The sequence below is a fragment of the Homalodisca vitripennis genome, chromosome 4, assembly GCF_021130785.1.
Source record: "Homalodisca vitripennis isolate AUS2020 chromosome 4, UT_GWSS_2.1, whole genome shotgun sequence".
In the NCBI taxonomy this organism is placed as follows: domain Eukaryota; kingdom Metazoa; phylum Arthropoda; class Insecta; order Hemiptera; family Cicadellidae; genus Homalodisca; species Homalodisca vitripennis.
Genome location: NC_060210.1, coordinates 162,733,061 through 162,755,752, shown reverse-complemented (window position 1 = coordinate 162,755,752; position 22,692 = coordinate 162,733,061). Strand labels below are relative to the sequence as shown.

Genomic DNA, 22,692 nt, shown 5'->3' with positions numbered 1-22,692 from the left:
TTTATTCTTATGAATAAAATAAAAATATATTCATATTTTACATAGTATATTATTATGTTACAGATGCTGAAAACAGTGCTGACAGCGAAAGTGATGCCGACGCATCAATATGACGGCATAGTTTTTTGTCAAAAAACTACAAAACATAAAAACATGATTTGTATTATTCAAAGGACAGTTTATATTTGTAAATGGGTCATTGTAAATAATTGTATGTATGCTTAGTTTAGTAAGTTAGATACAAAAACTGTCTCAAAAAATAATTTTTTTTCCAAAAATATATGTTTTTAAAAAACATTTTTTATGTGTAGTTTTTAAAAAAACCACAAAAAATCTCACGTTAAAAGCAAGACGAAAGTAAGCTGAATTAAGGTATGTAAGTATTTTTCTCATACCTTAAATACTTTTTTTTAAATAAATTTTTGAAAACCACCAAAAAACGCCCAGCATTCTACAGAGTTACATGTCATTTAGGGCCAGCACTCAAAGTGTTAACTGAGAAAATCTCAAGAACAGTTTTTCTGTCTCTAAAAGAACTTATGAAATAAAGAAATAATTTTGCAGCTTCTTAAATCAGGAGTTGATTAATCCAAAATATTGGATTTATCTCATGAAACTGTGAATGAATATTGATAACAAACCAAAAGACTGTGATGTCACCAAATTGTTTCCAGAACCCGTGAACAGTGCGTATTTACTACAATTTGTATGATCAACAATGTGTTCACTAGCCACATCTGTTGCACTGTTTAATCCAAGGTTGTCTCTCTAGTGTAGTGGAGTTTTATTTTGGTGAGTTACCCCATTGTCATGTTAAGCCACCCTATACGCAACAATCCTTCGAACAATTAAATTTGGTTAAACAATCTTGGTCTGTGAACAATTGGTTATCAGAGTACAAAGGTTCAAACAAAGGACAAAGGTTAGGATATGTTTTGATATTATGGTCACATCCAAAAAGTACAGATTTTAGTACTGGTCTGAATATTATTTTAATGTAAAGTGCAAAAGAGTATACCAAAAGTGTCATAGTTGTGTCTGTCGTGCAGACCTAGCCTAATTATGAAAAATTGTTTGTTATTTTATATAACATGAGCAATTTTAATCTACGTTCCTATAATTTTAGACAGTTATTTTTTAAGCATATTGTAAAAATTAACTTTGTAAAAGATTGCAGATAACATTGATCAGGTAACTGAGTTACAATGTTAGTGACAGTAGGCAGCCTCATGAAAACCTCTACGGTTTGTAATAATCTGATTTGGATGAAGAACAGTTTGTACCAGGATCTCTTTTAGCTCACAAATAAACATAATGAAACTAATGAAATATGTAATGGACAGTTTAGTCCAAGGAGCAATAAATTACTAACATTTCTTATGATTTTTTATGCTGAAACATATCTTTGACAGAAGTAAATTAGGATGAAGGTTGAGGAAACGTGTAGTCGTGATTACTAATAATAATAATAATAATGTAAAATGCAATATATTTATTGCATTTACAATACATACCATTGTATTGCATTAGTCAATATTAATACAACTTTTAAACGGTACTTATCTAATGCCTAAACCCATTCACTTGACCATCCATGCAACTGCATGTAACCAGGCATACATTCATACAGAAAAAATTTATTTGTAGGATCAACTCCCAGAATTGCAACAAACAATCCTAAGTGTTTTCCATGAACTCACCAATTGATTAAAAAAGGATACCAGATAATGTTTTTTTATTGGACTTTGAACTTTTTGGGTTGGTTTGTAAACAGTGGTTTGGGAGGCTATTAATAAGCTTTATCTCAGCCTGAGAAGGGCGGCATTCACATGTTATTTTACAAAATTCACATGTTCACATATTTCACATGTTCTTGGGTTCAAAAGAACTGCTGAGTCCTTGTCTCGTATGTGTGTATATCAGTGCCTTGTAGCCTTTGTGTCAATATACACTTAATTAACAATAAAGTGCAGTTTCTAAATATAAAAGCTGGATAGAGTTAACAAGTACTTAAAGCCATGAAAACGCTTCAACACTATCGTTCAATTTTGTTATGATTTTTACAGCTTTTTTCTGCAGCCTGAATACTTTTTCCAAGTTTAATATGTCACAACTGCCCCACAGAGAAATTTCTTAGGACAGATGTGGAAATATTAATTCATGGTATGTCCTAGAAATTTATCGGAATTGGTCTTCAGAACAATGTAATCCTTTTGGATAAAATAAGGACTCTACTGCTGTAGTTCCACTAGCGGACGAAACATGGGCACTGCCTGTACTGTTGTAGTTCCACTAGTGGACGAAACATGGGCACTGCATGGCTGGCATACTACATCACATTTCGCTGACATATGAGATTAATTCAGCAGGTTCTACTGGCTGTGCATTTTGCTGCTACCTGTCGGGACTAGTTTGAACTATTTAAAACAATATTGCAGCGTTTTTTTCCATTAAATTTACTAGTTTGTTAACAAGCAGCAAAAGTTCCATCTGAATGAATATATAAACAAACTAGTCGAGCCACTGTGAATCAGGTTCTTTGCACATTTATTTTTGTTTTTGTTGTAATACAAGTTTTTTTAAGGTTTTGATCTATTATAAATATGTGAGTAAAGTGTGATTAATTAATGTAATCAGTTTTAGGCCTTATTTTCATTTGAAAAAACATAACTTTTATTACTTTGGATTGAGTAGGTAGGTTTTAATGTTGAAACAAAGTGTGAATTATTTGTTTAGTACTATTTATTTTTTTGATGGCTGCAAGGACAAGTTGAGTACAAATTAATGACAGTAGTGATATTAATTATGTACTAAATGAAGATTTAACATCCAGTGATGAAGAGAATGATTTGCCTCTGCCACCATTTGCCAGTATATTCAAAAGATTTATATTATGGGGTTGGACATTTCTGTATAAAGCAATGTGTGAGATTCTTGTCTTTCGGAACATCCACAGATCATAACATGATAATAATTGAACTTAATATTCAGTCACTTTTTGAGATGCCTAATTATTTATTTTTCATTGGAATGTGAAAAACTGTTATTGATTTGTTATTAATAAAGTTTAAATTTTAAGGAAACTAAATGTATTGATTTGCATAATATGAATTTTCAGATCATCAGGTGGAAAAGATCAAAACGTCAAAGTAGACGATAATGGTGGTGAGTATTTTATATTACATTAGGCTTTTTGTTTCAGTCTCATAATAGTATTTCAAAAATAAAAATCACTTTTTAAAAAAGGAGACATAACCAAAATATAAAATTATTTTGCTATCACATCACTACTTTCAGTGCTTTTTGTAAATGTGTTCAAAACTCATTTGTAAAAAACAACAGCACAAAATTTATCTACTTTGTTTCCAAATGTTAAATGTGTAGTAACAACTGCAACAAACTGTATTACATTAGTAATTAAAAATTATAGGAGGTAGACAGCCCCCAGCAACTATGCCAATCGGTAGGTTTAAGCTATTAAAACACTTTCATACAAAATACATTTTTGTAGTTCTTTATAGTCAAAACACAAAACTATACTACTAATACTACTACTACTTAGTTTTTGTGACAAAACATTTGTTGTGTTTTTCTGCTGAGCCATCCGTTGTTTTTCTTGTGTACACTCGAACCTTCAATAACACGAATTTCAAGGGCTACGGAACAATCGTCTTATCAAAGTATTTTTAATAAAGAGATTTGTTTTATCAAGGTTTAATACTGCTGTTATTAGTTTTATAGAGCAGTGATTTGTTTTATCCTCACTGTGAGATAACTTCTATAAAATAAAGATTTTTATGGCAAACTTCTATTAATACAAATCATTGTTAACGTAACTAAAGATATTTTTCAGTGTAGGCCTAGGTCAAAAAAGACTGCAACTGTTTAAAAAATATAGTATCCATGTATGTATTAAATCATAAATTGTATGTATGGTTTTAGAAACTTATACATTAACAGATCAATTTTACAACAAAAAACAAATTCCAATCAAGTCTTGAAAAAGTCATCAGTTTTCTATTGTTTATCTGCATAAATGGAATTCATTGTATCCAAAGTGGAATCTAACTCGACAATACTTCATGGAATATAATGAAACAAAATTGTCAATTACACTTTCATATAAAAAATATTCTCCATGAATAACACTTCAGTACATCAATAGCGTCTTTTGTTGATAGTTCAGGTTAATCACTCTCTGCCCAAGCATCCTCCCCATCATCTTCAGCTGCTTCATCTTCTTGAGGATTTAAGAGTTGAACAGTAGCCAGGATATCTGCATCTGTTAGATCTCCACATACTGCTACATCATCATTGAAGTCAACAAATTCTTCAAATTCCATTTCTTGGTCCCCAATACTTTGCTATCTTTGCTCCAATCCTGAAGAGGGATGGGTGTGGTGCATCAGCTGGGATTTCATGTCAAGACACGCGTTTGTGTCACTGTTTGTTTTGAAAACTACATACTGTAGAGGTCAGGAACGTAAAATACTCATAATAGAGGTTGTGTTCGTCTTGTAAGGGTTCTGTGCTAAGATTATTCATTGTATTAATAGTGGTTAATCAGTCAGCCCAAATTAAAAAAAATCTGTCTTATGGAGGCTTTTTATCTAATTACTATGTTATTTAAAGTTTTTTAACGTTGAGTGTTACGAAAGTTTCAAGGGGATTCGAAAAAATTTGTTTTATCATGGAATTTGTCTTATTGAGTAATTGGTTTTATTGAGGTTCTTGCTAATGAGGTTTGACTGTATGTGTGAAATTTTTGTACTTGTTTTGGCTCAAGAATCCATCTTGGCCTGAACTAACATAAAAATAGACTTTATTTGTTCATCAGAAATATTTGCTCTATGCTTGGATTTCATAAAAATCGTTTATGAGTACATTTGTTCTGTATGTTGGTCCAAAAACTGAAGACATTGTACTTGCAAAGTGTTTTGTTCTCTTGAAGTCAGTACACAAAGACTTGCAACAAAAATGCAAAAACTTGGATAAGTAATAATTTGCTGATTTACTATTAATTAGTTATCAACCCAATACATTTAACAAACCTACACTACGAAATACTTTCAAAATTTACCTGAAGAATGGAAAGATATCTCATTCTTCTAGTAATCTTTCAAGTTAAATTCTGAAGGTGCAATTTCAGTTTTTTAATGGACTTTGAAATAGCTTAATCTTTGCTGTCAATGCATAATTAAGTCAGCAAAGCAAGTTTTAAATTTCTTCCTTATTTTCAGAATCATATGAATTATATAATGTAATGGGAAAAGCACAAGAATTTTACTTGCAATCCTCTTTAGTGTAAATGTTCCAATGTAGTGTAAATTGTACATTCGCATAGTCCCAAATTTACAGCCCAGATTTATTTCATAGAAAATCATATTTACAACTGTTTGCTATTTTATTTTTGGAGTAGAATTTAAAGATGAATTTCAAGGTTTATGTTGAATAAGGCTGCCATATTTGGAGTGCATGCCCTAGAAAAATGTATATGAATAGTGTCTGTATGTATGTGTGCGTGCATCAATATTGTTAGGACATACCAGTATTTTGGCCAGAACACTAGTATAATATCAGAATCCAGATTCAATTTAATTGTGTATTAGTTTCCTATTCCAATACTGTTTTTTAATCGTAATGCTCATTTTTCAGTATAATTGTGTTTTTCAATAATGATGTTTTATGATTTGTTACTGTTACTACATTGTTTTTTATTAAAATATTGTTTTATGAATTAATATTTCAGGTAGTGCAACTAAGACTGATAAGAAAAAGAAACAAAGTGGAAAGTCTGCAGCAAGAGAAACAATGTCAAAAAAGAGGTACTATGTAATGCTTTTAGCGATGTTGAAATGTACTTGTTTTTAAGTGAATAATTAATTCTATAGTAGAATATGGACAAATAGAACTTTTCGATTGTTCTCTTCACATATTTGGATACTTCTCTCTGCTTCAGTGCGATTTGGAGACTTATTCCTGACACCTCTTTCTAACCAATGTATTCTGAGAGAACAGCATGAACTTACAATGTTTACCAATACTTGTGTCCACTTTCGATTAGATTTCTAAACCGGCACTAGGAATACACAAGAAATGAACACCAACTTGACAATTGCAATTGGCAAAATTTATGAGTTTTGGTTTCTACTGTAAAATGGGCTGAAAACTTCTTAAGTTTGACATTAGGATGAAATGGGTGGTTTTATATCTTTATTAGCAAATGTAAATCAGTAACAGTTAGAGGTAGACAATAGACAATAGACAATATCTTTATTTTTGCATAATCTTGGAGATCAGCATGGCGTCACAACTGTTACAGAGAAATGAGAAAGTAGTATAGTATCGTCCGTGGGCTGTGGAACGAAGTCAGGTATAGTCTGGGAAGTCCTTCCATCTTAAATATTCTTCTATGGAGTAGAAAGGTCTTTTCAGCAGCCAGTCCTTTAGATGCCGCTTCAGCTGTTGGGGGTTGTGGTTCTTCATGTCATCTGGCAATAGGTTGAACAACTTGGCTCCGGCGTAAGTGGGTTTCTTGCTGTAGAGTGTCAAGTGGTGGGGTGGCAGGACAAAGTCTGTAGAGCTCCTTGTTCCGTACTTGTGGACATCTTGATTTCTGAGCTGCGAAGTTGAGATTGTGTGGAGGATGACTTCTTGTATGTAGATTGCCACAACGGTAAGAATTTTCAGCTCAACAAAGGCCGTTCTGCAGCTGTCCCGGTAGCCAAGTCCTGTTAGGTGTCTGACCGCTTTTTTTTGTCGGATAAGGACCTTTTCTAGGTTAGAAGAGGCAGTTCCCCCCCCATGTAGCTATGCCGTATCTCAGATGAGATTCCAGCAGAGCAAAGTAAGCAGTTCTTGCTATCTCTGAGTTGCTTACTTGAATTAGTCTGCGAATAACATATATCCCAGAGCTCAATTTCTTGCACAATTGGTCGATGTGGGGTTTCCAATTTAGGTTGCAATCGATTAAGATACCAAGGTGTATAGTATTTTTCCTGGATTCCAGGCCAGGCAGTGCCATAACGTTTGCTTCCTTGCTCTTAGTAGTGAAGCCCAACTGTACCGTTTTAGATTTGTTCAGGACCAGGTGGTTGGAAGAACAGTACTCGTTGGTCGCAGTGAAAGCCTCTTCAGTGCTAGATAAGAGTTGTTCCTTATCTTTTCGTGCAAGAGTTACAACAGTGTCATCCGCGAACATAACAGTCTGGCAGCTGTCTTGCAGGTGGGCAGGGAGATCATTTGTTAGTAAGAGGAACAGCATTGGGCCCAAAACAGAGCCTTGGGGAACTCCTCTTTGTATACTGATGGGGTTCAGATTGATATTTCTGTGATATATTGTTAGATATATATTGTAGTTCAACTTGCTGTTTCCTATTTATTAGGTAGCTCTGAAACCATTCTGCTGATTTCCCTACTATGCCTATTGTTTGTAGCTTTTGTAGTAGGCAGTTGTGGCTGAGACAATCAAAGGCCTTGCTAAAATCCAGAAAAAGGCTGTTAACGATGCAACCTTCCTCTAGTTTGTCTATGATGTATTCGACTAGTTGTATCAGTGCGGTTGCCGTTGATTTGCCTTTCAGGAATCCATGCTGCTGGTTGGTAAGCACATTGTTCTGGTCAAGATAGTTCGTGAGCTGTTCCAGAACGATTTTCTCCGTATAGGTATTTTTTGTTAATTCATCATACTACTGTAGAAAAGTGTGTAAAGTTTTCTCTATTACAAGGTTTTCTCTGTCTAATTTAGTTGTTTAACTTTATAAACAGATTATCATTTATAAAGATCAGTTACACAATCCATTTGTAATTATTTCGTACATTTACACTGATTTCTTCTCTTGTTTTTGTTACAGTTCACTAAAAGTGGAAAATGCTTCTAGAACCTCATCTTTAAATAGAACTTTGTTAGATACAGGTTAGTATATTCAAAGTAGCTACAACTTTTTTGATAGGTACTTGGAATCGTGGTTTACCATAACCAAGGAAACAAATTGTTGCTTGGATGGGACATTGCTGAGCAATACTGTGCTTGCAAGCAGAGGGTTTAACATGGTCAGCCTTTGGTGTCCGGTACCATGACCAAGGAAACGATTTGTTACTTGGATGGGAGATTGCTAAGTGATCCTGTATTTCATAGCAAAGGTTTCAGCCTTTGGTGTTGGGTACTGTGACCAAGGCAACAAGTTATTACTTGGATGGGGTATTGCTGAGTGATCCTGTTTTTGCAAGCAGAGGTTTTAGTTTGATCAGCTTTTGGTGTTGGGTACTATGACCAAGGTAACAAGTTGTTACTTGGATGGGAAATTCCAGATTGATCCTGTCAGCACCAGGTAGGGTTAGGCCTAGGCCTACGCAAATTTGGACCCCATCATAACCATTGTTTTCACAAATATCATACTAAAAGAAACTACAAAGAGTAGGCTTAAGCCTAAGCATAACTTGGAAATAACAGTATTTACAAAATTCCTAGATTAAACACTTTTGTACTGGTTGAGATAGAAAGTTCTAGTTTCCACTGTTCTTCTTTTATCAAGACCTTTCAAATGAGGTGTCACTTAATGGGTTTTTACATTTAAAATGTTGAGCCGCTTCCCCAAAACCCCATTTTGGCAAAGTTGTAACAGTAACTATTTCCTAGAAAAGTGTTCCGAGTTCCATCCCTCCATCTTATCCATCAAAACCTAACCAGAGTGTATTTTTTATACTTTAACTCACACTGTATAGTACAATATACATATTTATGTTCAAATGACAAGTTTTCTAAGCCATGAACTTGATTATGTAGGCATGACCAATATTTATGATGGTTACTTTATAGTTTTGACTCATAAAGAAATAAAGTAGGTAAAAAACCTGAACAAAAACATATTTTTACTTTATTTGAAAATTAAAAAATAACTAACAAAAATGTTATTTTGCATTACTAAACTTTTTACATCAATGGTACAAGGTTCTTTCTTGAAAACACAAAAAAACAAGAGTTAATTAACATTTATTGGTTTATAGTAACATGTACAAAAATGGATATTGAAATATTTATAAATATGTCAGTTGATATTCCTCTAATCTGCGTTTGTTTGTGGTTATGAAAGTTTTTACCTTACATTGTGTATGAAAATCTGAGAATTTTTATGTGTTATTGGGTGGTCTCCCAACAATTTTTACTTGAGTTTTAACCATTTTGTGGGGCATAAAATAAGAATAGTATGCTTTTAGAAGGCTGCCCAACTTGCAATTTTTAATATTAAAGCATTTGAAAATTTTCTGGGGGAATGCCCTCGAGCCGCAGCTTGACTGGAGAGGTATAGACAATTCCCAGATTTTCTGGTAGTGGTAACCTCCTCCCCCATTAGGTTATTCTAGATATGCCTATGATAACCACCATCAAAAACCACAATTGCACCTACAAACAAGTGTGAAAAAGTCTGAATAGGGACAAACTGTTCCTTCCATTGGTAAAAGCTGTTTAGAAACTATTAATAACCACCATTACCAATAGTTTCCATTACCACTACCATTACTATCAATAATTTCTTTCAAGAAAAAGGCTGTTAGATAAAAGACTAATTTGTTATGTGAAAGATTAATATAAATATTGTCTATACTGTGTCTCCCCATCACATCTCAGGTTGATCACTAGTTTGTCTAAAACTGTGACCAAAAGAATATTTAATACGGATTAGTCTTTGTATGACTAATAGGTTGGCATTTTTTTAAATCTCCAAAAAACAAAGTATATTTATTTTTCGTGTATTTATAATAGTTATTTACGGATTGCTATAACGTTTTTCTGTCACTTTGTGTATAAAAACCCGAAATTGGACAACCAAAGTAACAAATATAACATAGTATTTTTCTTTGTAAATAATATTTAACTTGAAGTTCATATTTTCTATGCCTACATTTGTCTATCGCCGAACATCTGCTGTGCGTATGCGCAATGCACACAGTGGACATCAACCACTCAATAGCGCGGTGGTAAAAAACACACAATTACTAATTCATATCTTAAACTTTGTGTAGTTGTATACACAGTAAATATATCGTATTTAAAAATACATGTTAATGGATATCCCAATATTTTTTTCAGAAATGGCATGGTTTGAAATTTTAAAGCATTTAAATATAAAATGCATTTTCAAGTAAAAGATATATATATATATATATATGTGTGTGTGTGTGTGTATATATATATATATATATATATATATATATATAGGCTATATCCTGGAAACCCACTTTAGAATGTACAAGTTCTATGTTAAAAGTGAAGGATATGTCTTGTAGTTCTTAAGGTATAGGCATTTTCCTGATCCTCTGTTATTTCTCTTAATACAACACCATTTTCTTGAAAATCTTTTGTGTTACTGGATGGTCTCCAAAAGACAAAATTTTTGTTTATGTTAGAGTCGTTATGTAGAGTGTAAAATAATAATAATGCTTTCAGACAGCTGCCAAACTTATAATTTTTATTTTACTATCACTAGTATAAATGAATAAAACATTTTCCAATATAACTTTTATTGTTACTTACAATTTTTAATTTTATTAGCGTTCAACATATTCTGGGCAGGGCTTACTCCCGTACCTAGACTTGACTGGTATGTCAAATTTGTAGTGGTAAACCCCCTCCCTCCCATTAGGTCATTCTAGATACGCCTATGATTTCAAGGAATGATTAAGTTGCTTAGCCACCATAGTCTTGAGATGGTAAATCTTTAAGATCGCTAAATGAATGTGGTGGTACAATAAACACTTAATTCATATAAATTTAATTGTGATTTGTAATGACCACTTTAATATAATACTTTTTAAGGATTGAATTAAAATTTGTACTAATTTAGTAATTAACTAATACTATATTCTAATTTTAGATAATGGGGATACGAGCAGACCTAGGCGAACCAAATCTCAAATCAACTACAGAGAGCCACTAGTGAATATGTAAGTATTAATTACTAAATTAGTTTGTTTATAAATAAAAAATTATATTATGGAATATATACCTGTTTATTTACCACGCTGTTCATTATATCTGTATTATTCCTTTTTTGTACTCATTGCACAGTACTAGGTAGGTCACGTCTTATCATGCACAAACCTCGACAGACACATGGTGACAACCCACTTCCCATTTAATTTGTAGCCAAACTACAAGGTTAATAAAAAATATATATAAAAAAGAAAAATGTCTTAGTTAGGTATTTTCTACTATTGAAGACATGAGCAAATCCCGGAAACTCCCAATATTATAGTTGACAATACAACAAAGCTACTGGGTGTAACTATAGATAGTGCTCTTTCATGGAATGGCCACATACACAACCTCACCAAAAAACTTTCATCAGGCATCTACGTGGTAAGAAGAATAAAGTGGATTGCAAGCACAGATGCAGCCAAAGCAGCTTATTACGCTCTTGTCGAATCCCATATCAGATATGGAATACTATCTTGGGGAGGAACATCTGAGTGCAACATGAATAAAGTTTTAGTCCTTCAGAAAAAAGCAGTCAGAGCACTTGCAAACCTGAATCATACAGACAGCTGCAGAGATGCCTTCAAGTCACTGAAGCTCCTAACCGTAACAGCACTTTATCTTCTTGCAGCAGTCATTTACACCAACCAGATGGACTTTCCCAGGAATGAAGACATTCATTCATACAATACACGAGGAGCATTAAACTACCCTCTTCCTACCCATCGGACAACACATTTTAGTAAAAAACCATCCTACCTGGGCCGTAAAGTTCTAAACTCACTTCCACAAAACCTCAAAAACCTTAGAGGAAATGAACTGAAGAGACGTCTCCAGGACTGGCTAGTGGAACGACCTGTCTACACTATCAACGAATTCTACAATATTGTAAAGCAAGAGACATAAAATATCATTTCATTTCTGTTGACGCCATTGTATTTCTTGAAGAAACTACAAATAAAGATTCTTGTCTATTGTCTATTCTAATAATATTCAAACTGACAAAAATTTCTGGATCAAATAAATCAAAAGTTTTGTTATGTTTTGACCTTGAGTGCTAACATCTCTTGCTACTTTACACTATCTAGATGATCCTCACAGTTTCCATGAGACGCTGGCACTGTAACGGTTAATGTTATATTAATAACTATTTAAAGCACCATAAATTTCTGTCATTATATACAATACAAAGTTCTAGGATTTGATTACAACTCTGTAACTATGCTTCACAGCAGTGAGTGCAAGGTTTAATAGAGGTAAAATATAGGTCAGGATTGTCAAAAAAGATTGATTGAGCACTCAAAGCAGGTAATGTTTGTTTATCTGCCTAGAGAGTAAGCAGTACCTCAATTCATATAGGTGTCACTGAGTTTCTTCTTAGCACAAACCACATGTTGCTAGATGATGGCATTGTCAATTTTGGATTGAAACCATTTTAGTAACAAAGTATGGAAACTCCATTCAGAATGCTGAAATGTTTTCCTTAATTTTAAATACTATTACTGAATCTTTTTTAACACTAATCAGTTTAGTTGTGTAAACGTACAAGGATAAAATATTAATACATTTGGTCTACATTGTATATTATTTGATTCTCACTTCTTCTATTTACCAAGTGCCTCAATGAAAATATATAACTAAATAAATAGAAAGAAGCATACATAATTATATAAGATAAATATCTGATATTTTATTTAACTTAGAATGACAAACTATTCAAATGACAAATTCAATATTTATTTGTGCATCGTTTTTACAATTCATAGACAAAAAATAATTTTTATTTGTATGTTAGATAAATTTTGCATAATGCATTTGCATAATGTCAATGTCTTTATAAAATGTGCTCAGAAGTCAGTTGATTGAACATTATGAAACAAAAGTATTTCTTTTCAATTTAATAGTTGCATTAAATGATTCAAACATATTTATTTTTAACACATGATTTTTACAGAAATATGGCCCCACCAAGTCGACATGACTTATCAGTGAGGTCCATAATGAAACTTAAAAAGCAAGAGACAAAATTCAATTACAGTTTTATCATTTGTTTTGCTCAGTTTAGTTTATGCTTTTACAAAAAAATGTTATGTTGCTCTTTGTGTGGCTGTGGTGCTTCTATAACTCCAGATTTTTAAATATTGGCATTTTATATAACATTATGGGGATAATACATACATTATCCAGAGTAAATAGATAGTAAATTATGTAACTGGATAACAATAAATAAAATATGGCCCATCAACAAACAGCATTCTGTAAATAGTTAAATATAAGCAATAAATCTCTAAACTTTCAACAACAATAATAACAATATTAATAAATAACAATGAACTATTAGGTAGTAAAAAGCTTCACAGTACATTTGGGAATGATAACTGTGTTTTAAAGTTTACTAAATAAAAATATACCTATGACTAATGAATTTGACCATCAGATCAACAATATTTCCATTGAGACTGTGCCTCATAATTTCTGTGACAGTTAGAGCCCAATTCTGTCATCGAGTGAACTGGATAAAATTACTTTATAATATAATGAAAATATTTTTAAAATAATTTCTTTAGTATATGCCCACTTTTAATAATACCTCTCTCGCCATTTTATAGCTTTAAAAATTTCTATTATACTCAAAAACCTTCTTTGTCTGTTTCAGGAAACAAAGAAGACCTTAATGGAATTTTCAACTATTATTACTATGATTTATATTATTAGAATCAAGTGTTGTTATTTTATTACATTTTGCCTTGATTGTTTTCATAGCATTAATAATTATAAAATAAAATAATTTTGATTGAATTTGTTATTATTTTTATTCAGCTTTATAACCAACTAGGAGACACAAACATATTCTTCACATTGTAAGAATTAAGGACCACATAGAATCCCCTTGGCTTATGTATCTTAAACACTTTTTGCTCAGTTTTAAACTTACGTAGTTTTCCCTTAAACTTAAGAAGCCATGGCGGTTTCCTTTAACACAAGGAAGCATTATCTTGTCCAGTCCCTAGGCTCGGAGGACTACACAGAGTGGCCCCAATGATTTTCCAGTTAAACTTGACAGTCCACTCTATTCAACAGCTATAAAATTCAATCATTATTTAGGTGATACTGGAAAGTGCTGTACTCTCTAAGCCAAATAAGGAGTTAAATCAATATTCATTATTTGCAGCAAAAATCATAGCAAACATGATTTGGGGTTGTCTTTTTTTTTAATCCAAGTGTCAGACCCATTGTAGCTATGTTATCTCAGTTGTAGTTCTATTGATATTAGAGATTTACTTTGAGTTTTTAAATAAAGTCTTAACTTAAAATTACATTATATGTGGTACAAAAAAGATAACCAAAGAATATTTTTATCTTAATGTTGGAAAACTTTGCAAATTGTTTGAGAATTGCACTTAAATCATAGGGGTAGAACTAAAATACTATGTGTGGTCCGCCGCCATCAGGGGTCAATTATCTATGATTCACCTGAGCTCTGCAAGACATAAGTTGGGACTACATTTATTGGCCTACCGATCCAATAGGTTCTACAGTGACAACTCTTTTTCTTCACTTTTCAGGCTTTTAAAAAGAAATTCATAAACACTTAAACTTCTATATTTTGATATTACAAAGTTTGTACTGATTCTTCACAATAAGGAGAAATTTTCATGTGTCTAAACAATATTACATTATATATGAGGTCTGTTTTTTAAGTAAGTACCATTTTGCAATTCCAGCACTGTGATCAGTGTTCCGTGCTTGCACACTGTCTAACATCATCTGTTAGCAGGCCACATTCGGAAACGGTCCAAAGTGAAAACAATAAATCAACATTGTAGAATTATTAAGCAAGAGCTACTTTCAGATTACATATGTGTGTGCTAGCAGGACAAAGAGAAATACATATGTAAATAACATTAACAAAGAGGTTAATTCTCACGTAATAAAAGCCCCATCTCTTACCATTAGGTAATGAAGGCGGAATACTAAGCAAACTAGAGTCAATGCATACATCATATCCCAGGAGAATTGTAAACTGCTCCTTTATTCTTTATTTATTATTCATAAAATCGTGTTTTAAACTACTTTTTAACGATATGCCTAATGATTAAGGAACAACGTAAGACATGCAAAATAATAGTACAGTCAAACCTCAAGAGACCGGACAGAAAATTGTTATATCGAGTATTTTGTTATAATGAGGTTCGTTATATTGAGGTTAGGTTAGGTACAATTTTGCTACATCAAGGTTCACAGACCATCGGCTTGGTCGTATTAAAATGTTGGAAATTGTATGCTGTACTGTATTTAAATAGTGTGTAAAACAAAATAAAAATGCATTTAATTTGGAACAATGAAACTTTATTTTTTTGTTTTAATTAAGAATACAGTATGTAAAACAGAAGAAGTGTAATACAGTAGCTATGTACTTTGAAAACACATTAAAAGAAAGTTAAAAATCAAACATGACCTGAACAAAACTTAAAAGCCTTATGCTATAATCTTCGTTATAACAAGGTGCAGTCGGGGAAATTCATTATATAGAGGTGAATTTTGCTACAAGAGGTTCTAACAACAAAAATTCACTATACCAAGGGTGATTTATTTTTTCCAGGATTACTAAAAATTCGTTATATCGAGGTTGTGGGTATGCTTTATTTGTTATGTAGAGGTGAAATTTGCATTGATTCTTATGGAGACTTCTAGGGGATTTAAAAAAAATTCATTATATCAAGGAATTTGTTATATTGAGGTTTGACTGTAATAACATTTTATTTGTTTTTGCATGTGTTTTTACGAAAATGCAAAAGCTTAATAATTCCCTTTCCATTATTCTCTTGTTGTGTTGAAATATATTTCCTTAGGTTTGCCTTTTTTTTATAGAAGTACTTAATCAGTATCCCAACCATAGAAGTAAGTAAATCCCTATCAAACTTATTTATATTTTCTGGAAAAAATATTGAAAGAAATATAAATTTTGTATTATATATAATCTTTTAAAATAAATAGTTTATATTATGTCTATTCTATAGTTAAAAATGTATGTAACCTTAATATATTCTGTTAATTAAAAAGTGAAATTTATTGGTCAGGTTCAACCCCCATTATATATATATAATTAAAGTAGAAAATGACTGTAGGATAATAGTCTACAGGGCAGCTTTATTAAATCCAAATACTTAACTGTATACCTAAGTTATGTTGAGGATCGACATTTAAAAGTTACATTTTAAAGATTGTAAATCATATCAGTTCCTAAATGAATTAGAAAGACAAATATTTTCTTATACATTGCGCACACTAGTTTGTGGATAATTAAAGAGAAATGGACATATCAAACTATGAGAAACAATACAAATCTTGGGAATATTGGGATTTAGTTTAAATTAGATTGTGAAAAGTCAGGGTAAAAACGAACATGTAATCCTTTGGCAAGTTAGTACTGGTAGTTTTAAATTGTTAGGAAGGCAGGTTGACTGCCTTGAATTGGTTAGAACTTGTCTTGTTGCGACTATTGTTCTCCTTGTTTGATACAGCTGGACCAATGAGAGAACACCGCGGATGTCCTGCAAAGTTGCTTGGAGGGAGGGAGTATAAAAGCGCCAACTCATAATTTTCGTCCTTTTGGTTATTTTCGTGAGTTAATGAACTTAATTACAGTGTGCCGTGTTTCTAAATTTTTTTTTCCACGAGGGATTTTGAAGTAAGCACCAAATTTATTGTACGTTTTATTGAAATAGTCTTCCAGATCTGATATTAAATTAATTTTGTTGTTTTTTTATAGGAAAAAAATTAAATTCATAGAAACTACAGAGCAATCTGAATAACTGATTCTCGATGAACAATAGAGCATAATAAAATCATTCAAGTTACATTTGGTTCATACTTGCAAGAAAGGTGAATTAAAATTGAACTAATATAATAACTTATAATATATAATTATATATATATATATATATATATATATATATATATATATATATAAAACTTTAATTGAGATTTGGAAAAGTAGTAATTTATTAATATTTAATTGGAACTGTTTTATTGTAAATTATTAATTGGAAATTAATTGAACATTAATGATTGTTGGAGAGAGTTGTAATCTGAATTGCAGAGACTTGAAAGTTAAGGTTCAACTAGTGGAAAGAGAAGTATAAATTTTTATTTTGAATTTTGAGTGAACTTAGAAGTGAACATTTTTATTTTAGTTATTTCCAAGGGGTATTTGATTTTTATTTTAAAACTTCATTATTTTATTTAAGAAGAGAGCTCTGATTTTTAGTTTGATATATTTGATTAATATTTTTATTTCTTGCCAAAGGAACTTTTAAATTTACTAAACGGTTTGTCAATTCTTTGTGGAAAATAGAGTGATGAAAATTCTGAAACGTTGAACTTATTAATTTTGCCAGTTTAAAATAAATCCATTGTTTTTATTTAGAACTGTGATTTTTATTTTAGACAAACCAGATAATATTTAATAGTTAACAAATTTAGTAATAAATTGTACTGAATATTCACTCGGAGCTTACTAATCAAAAAATATTTTATATAATCTTGGATGTCTCATTGATAATTTAAATATTAATATTCTGGAATATTAATATCTACAATCCAAGTCGTTATAAATTTACATAGTTAAAAATTTAACACTTGTTTTACAGTAAAAAAGTGAGGTATAGTTCAATATCTAATAGCTTTATCTCACAATTTTTCCAAAATTTCATTTCCAGTATCATCCCTGGCTTTACAAATCTTGTAAAAGTACCTGTTTCTCATGCTGGTGTAAACGACAATTATTTTGGTTTTTTTTTAGTTTAGCTGTTCTTGGTGCAGGATCTGGGGTCATCCATACAGATGCCAGAGAAAGATACATTCTTGAGATGGTTGCAAGAACAACGAGTCAAGTACTCGCAGGCTTTCTTTTCTTTGCACACTTTTCACAGGCCGGGTTATTTGCAGACAATACTGGACGTTACTTTTGTAACGGAGGTATTTGCACGTAATATTGTAGGCTGGAGGGTGAGGTTTATACTGGTAGCGATCACCAGTATATCACATTCAGCTTGAGGTTTGGCTGAAATAATGATCTTTTGAGGCTTTCTGTTAGCTCATCACCCGCTGGTTGCTACGTTAGAAAAATGAATAAAAAGTGCTTTCGGAGGTACTCAAGGCAGGTAAGAATGAGGTACTGGATAAGGCAGGCATAACCAAGAACCTACTGGAGGCAACCATGGCCATATTACAGAGGGCGGTGACGCCTCCATGCCCAAGAAGTGGGCCGATGCCACTAAGGGAAAAAATCCGCTTACTAGATCTTGACTAGATGAGATTGCTAGTCTAAGGAGACGATGTCTGTATCAGCATAGGGGTGAGAAGGAGAGCAGGTGATGTTGCAGATGAAGCTCACTTAATAAATAAGACTAAGCACCTCGAGTGGAAGAGCTTAGATATGACGTTAACACAGACCCCTAGGGTCTGCGATACAGGATCGTAATGCAAAAGCTTGGATCTCTGTCGCCCAGCCCTTTTATGGATACTGAAAGGACGGATCACGTCGTCGACACTCTCTTTCCAACCCATCCTATGTAAGATTTGGAGGTGCATACGGCACCAGTTCAAGGTGTCCCACCATTATAGAAGAAGAATTAAAGCAAGCTGCAAGAACACTTTCAAACAAGAAGGCTCCAGGGCCAGATGTTACACCCAGTGAAGTGCTGAAGATGGCTGTGGAGGTGTACCCAGAAGTGCTCCTGAGAATGTACAGCCGCTGCTTGGAGGAGATATTTTCCCAAAAAGAAAAGATAGCATCTAGTCTTAGTCAGCAAAGGCAAGGGGCATCCATGCTCCCCATCAGCCTTTCCTGGAAGGATATGCAGATGACATCACTGCAGTTATTGTTGCAAGTAGCACATAAGATGCACAGTTGGTGCTGAACATGGTATTTTGACACCTGAGCTTATGGCTACAAGAACATAGGTTAACATTATCAACTGAAAAGACTGAATTGGTTCTGCAAAAGAAAAAGAATTCCTACAGCCATCAAACTCCAAGTTGGAAGAGTTGAGATAGGTTCAATGCCTTTAGTGAAGTACCTTGGTGTGTACCTACATACCAAGCTCTCATTTTTGGAACATATCCGGTACTTATCAGAAAAAGCTACCAAGGTAACAACAGCGTTGAGCAAACTTATGGTGAATATTGGGAGCCTGATCACAGGGCAAAGGCTACGCTTGATGTTGATTACCAACTCCATCCTACTCTAATGATGTGAGTTTGGGCCGACACCCTATGGAATGGAAAGAATCGAAAGAGAATGGCTTCTGTTCAGAGAAAAGCCACTTTGAGGGTTGCTAGCTCATACTGGATAGTCTCTGAGCCAGCGGTTCAAGTTATCGCAAGTGTAATGCCTATCGATTCAAAGGCGCAAGAACGTAAGTATGTTTTTGACAGCAAGGAAGAGCTCGGAGTTGAGGAAGCAGAGTGAGTTGCAAAAGTTGTGAGCATGCAGAGATGGCAAGTTAGCTGGGTTGCTGAATCCCACGGAAGTTGGGCGAAAACGTTGAATGCTAACATCACAGAGCGGATGGAAATTGAGCACACTAAGATGGACTTCTTCCTCACTCAGTTCTTGTCGGGCCACGGTTATTTTGGATCTTACCGGGATACCCCACGGGAGTTGCCCACTTGCGTTTTTGGAGATTCACCTCGGGATGATGTGGAACATACCTTCTTTAGGTGCCGATGGACAGAAAAAAGGAGGGAGCTGTGATACAGTTGCAAGAAGATCTTGAACTGCAGACGATCATTGGATTTATGCTTTGAGGACAGGAATGCTGGCCAATACCTGGAGAAAATCCTAAGGACGAAAAAGGTGACTCTGGATCGTGAACAACTAATCTAGGAAAAAGGGAAATTAGATGAGAGCTTGAATAAGGCTAAAACAAAAGGCCTAGCCCAAATTATTGGGAACATTTCCAGGCTGTTCCAAGAAGAGGGGGTGATTTTTATTAGTGGGTATGCTTTCAGGAAAAACCTGTCGGAGAACCCCACACTTGTTTGCTAGGTTACGGTAAGGCCAATCGTTCGTGCAGTAATGCATTTTTCACACCCCTCTGAAAAAAATGTATTCAAACACTAATGGCTGTTTTTATTGCATCACATGCAAGATTTCCATACAGGTACTTCTGAAAATGCATTTTTTCAAGGTTAAAATTGGAAAACTATTTAGTCTTTCAAATTAAAATAGTTTTGAGAATAGGATATTACATTATGGAAACAAAGTACTTGGAAAAATTGATTCTGCTCTTGACCATCAGTATTTAATCCAAGTACACTTTTGACATAAGGTTTTAACTAGAGTTGTTTTAGTAAATTAAGTTTCTTGATGCTTGTGGATTAGCCTTTCAGGTCTTTGGATCTTTAGTTAGTGACAAATTTTTAGGGATCCTCTGAAACGACAAGTTAGTGTTGATATCTGAAACGACGACTTTAAAAAAAGCAATATATGAAATAATGGTAATCCTGGTCAGGGAAAGACAAGTTATTTGTCAAAAAAACAACATGTAGTTAATTTATTTAAATATTTTACAGTAAGATTCTTTCAACAATTAATTATCAAGGTTTTAAAAGAAAGCAAATACTATTCAGTAAGTGTTGATTCCCAGACATAACTCACTGTGATCAATTAGCTTTTATTGTTCACTATGTCTTAAGTAATGACTGTGCTGTATAAAGATTCATTATACTCTTAAAGATGACTTATGTTCTTGGATTGTTCTCTAAACCAACATGTACAACCTCAATATTTTCAAGAGACCAACCTTACTGAGTACGCAGAATTCTGTAATCAATCTTCAGACAAGTAACTAATTTGGTATATTACTACGACTGAAACAGGCGCTATGAACTGTGACAGGGAGTCAAAAGTAGGCCATGATTTATTGAATTCTCTAAATTTAACTAGTTTTGATTTTTAGGGTATTTTGTGGCTTAACCATTGGGAGATACGATCAAAATCACTAGACATTTTTTATAGAGAATTTTAAGCTCTTCACAACTTTAGGTATTGGATTTTAGCTACAACCTCTGGTCTACAGAGCTTGGAAAAAAAAGACTGCACCGGTAGCCAAAGAGTTTAATAGGCCTTGGCGTGCATTAAATTTCCTGAGAATTCTTTCATTTGAAATTTAGCTACAATTGTACCAATTTGTTCCAGTGCAGATTTAGTAATAATCATTTTACTTGGATGAGTTTCAAAGTACTAATAAGATATGCTTAGTGAGGGTTAATGTTTGCTTTTAAGGGTTTTATACTAATTAGGGCAATAAAGGCCAGAACTATACTTTGTTGGTTGCAGTATTATGTTTGAAAAAAATAAGTAGACCTGAAGAAAAACTGCACAAGAGAATTGTAATTTAAGGAATAATGTGAGGTTAGCAACTCTAGGGTTGACCAAAATGTTTATTACTGGGTTCAAGAATGATGCAGAGAATATATTTCATTAAGTAAAGACAATCATATTACAAAATACATTAACACATATAACGTAAAAATATTTTTCATTTAGTTTAACATTGATAGATATTGAATTCAAGGGTTATATAGGTACAATTACAACCAAAAAAGGTAATAATAATTATATTCAGAAGGTGGATTTGCCTGATATATGATTAAAAAATAAGGGCTGGTATATATGACACCAACAGGAGTTCTACTGGTTTAAATATAATAGCCTAGTATGTTTTGCTACAGATTCCGAGTTTAAGCACATTTTGTGGCTTAACCATTAGAGTACGACAAAAACTAAGTGAACCTTTTATGTAGAAAATTTTATTCCGGTACATACATCAAAACCAGAAAGACTTTATATATAGCTTACTTAAACTTAAATGCAAATATATAATATAAGCAATAGGTTTCAGAATAGAAAATTTTGTTCGGCTACAAGGGTAGACTTTAATAAGTGGCCTACACTCAATCACTATTATGGTTTTGTTTTATCCGAATGATAATTCAATATTACAATTTATTTAAGACTTTGAAAATGGCGATGGATATAAGGAAAATATGTAAGATATTTCTCACAAGTGACAAGATTTGTTTAAGAAACTTCAACATGTGGGTTTGTCTCCTGGTAACACATGGGGAGAATACTTTCCTCCACTTCACAAAAGCGGTTTCTTATTGGTATCAAGCTGAGCAACTTATAAATACTGTAAGGTTTCTTTGATATCTGAGTCTAGGCCATAGATGGTTTTGTTGTTTTGTAATGTTATTGTAAAATTTGTGTATTATAATAATTTATTATAACTATATGTGTCAGATTTTTACATACATCAAAGTTGGATAATATATTGAATTGTTCGATACTAGCAATCGGATAATGAGTGTAGGCTGCTTATTAAGTCTCCCCGGCCACAATACCCAAAAAAATCTAAAATATTATGCAAATTGAAACAAATTTTGATTTTTATACCATTTTGTGATGCTACTGCAAGAGACATAACAAAATATCATACCAGGTAAATTGTAGAGCGTACAATTCCTGATTTGATTTTGGCGTCAGATGAGAACTCAGATATGAACTATGATCTGTGGTTCGACTGCTATTGGTCTTGCACAGAAAATTTGGCAAAATATGCATACAGTTTGATTTTGTGAGTTTTCTGTTCAACCAGTCAAGATACGGAAAACACCTTTAGACCTATTTTGTAGATCAGATAATT

General features: G+C 33.0%; 1 protein-coding gene across 2 annotated transcripts in view; it reads left to right on the top strand.

Annotated features, from left to right (window-relative positions):
- Nucleotides 1-13,774, top strand: part of LOC124360496 — a 47,675-nt gene extending 33,901 nt beyond the window's left edge. For both annotated transcript variants that reach the window (XM_046814175.1, XM_046814174.1), the window contains exons 11-15: nt 3,119-3,165; nt 5,750-5,825; nt 7,854-7,915; nt 10,875-10,944; nt 13,632-13,774. In XM_046814175.1, the coding sequence (XP_046670131.1) occupies nt 3,119-3,165; nt 5,750-5,825; nt 7,854-7,915; nt 10,875-10,944; nt 13,632-13,650 (274 nt within the window). In that variant the 3' untranslated portion in view covers nt 13,651-13,774. The remainder of the gene's footprint in view (nt 1-3,118; nt 3,166-5,749; nt 5,826-7,853; nt 7,916-10,874; nt 10,945-13,631) is intronic.
- The last annotated feature ends 8,918 nt before the right edge of the window (nt 13,775-22,692 follow it).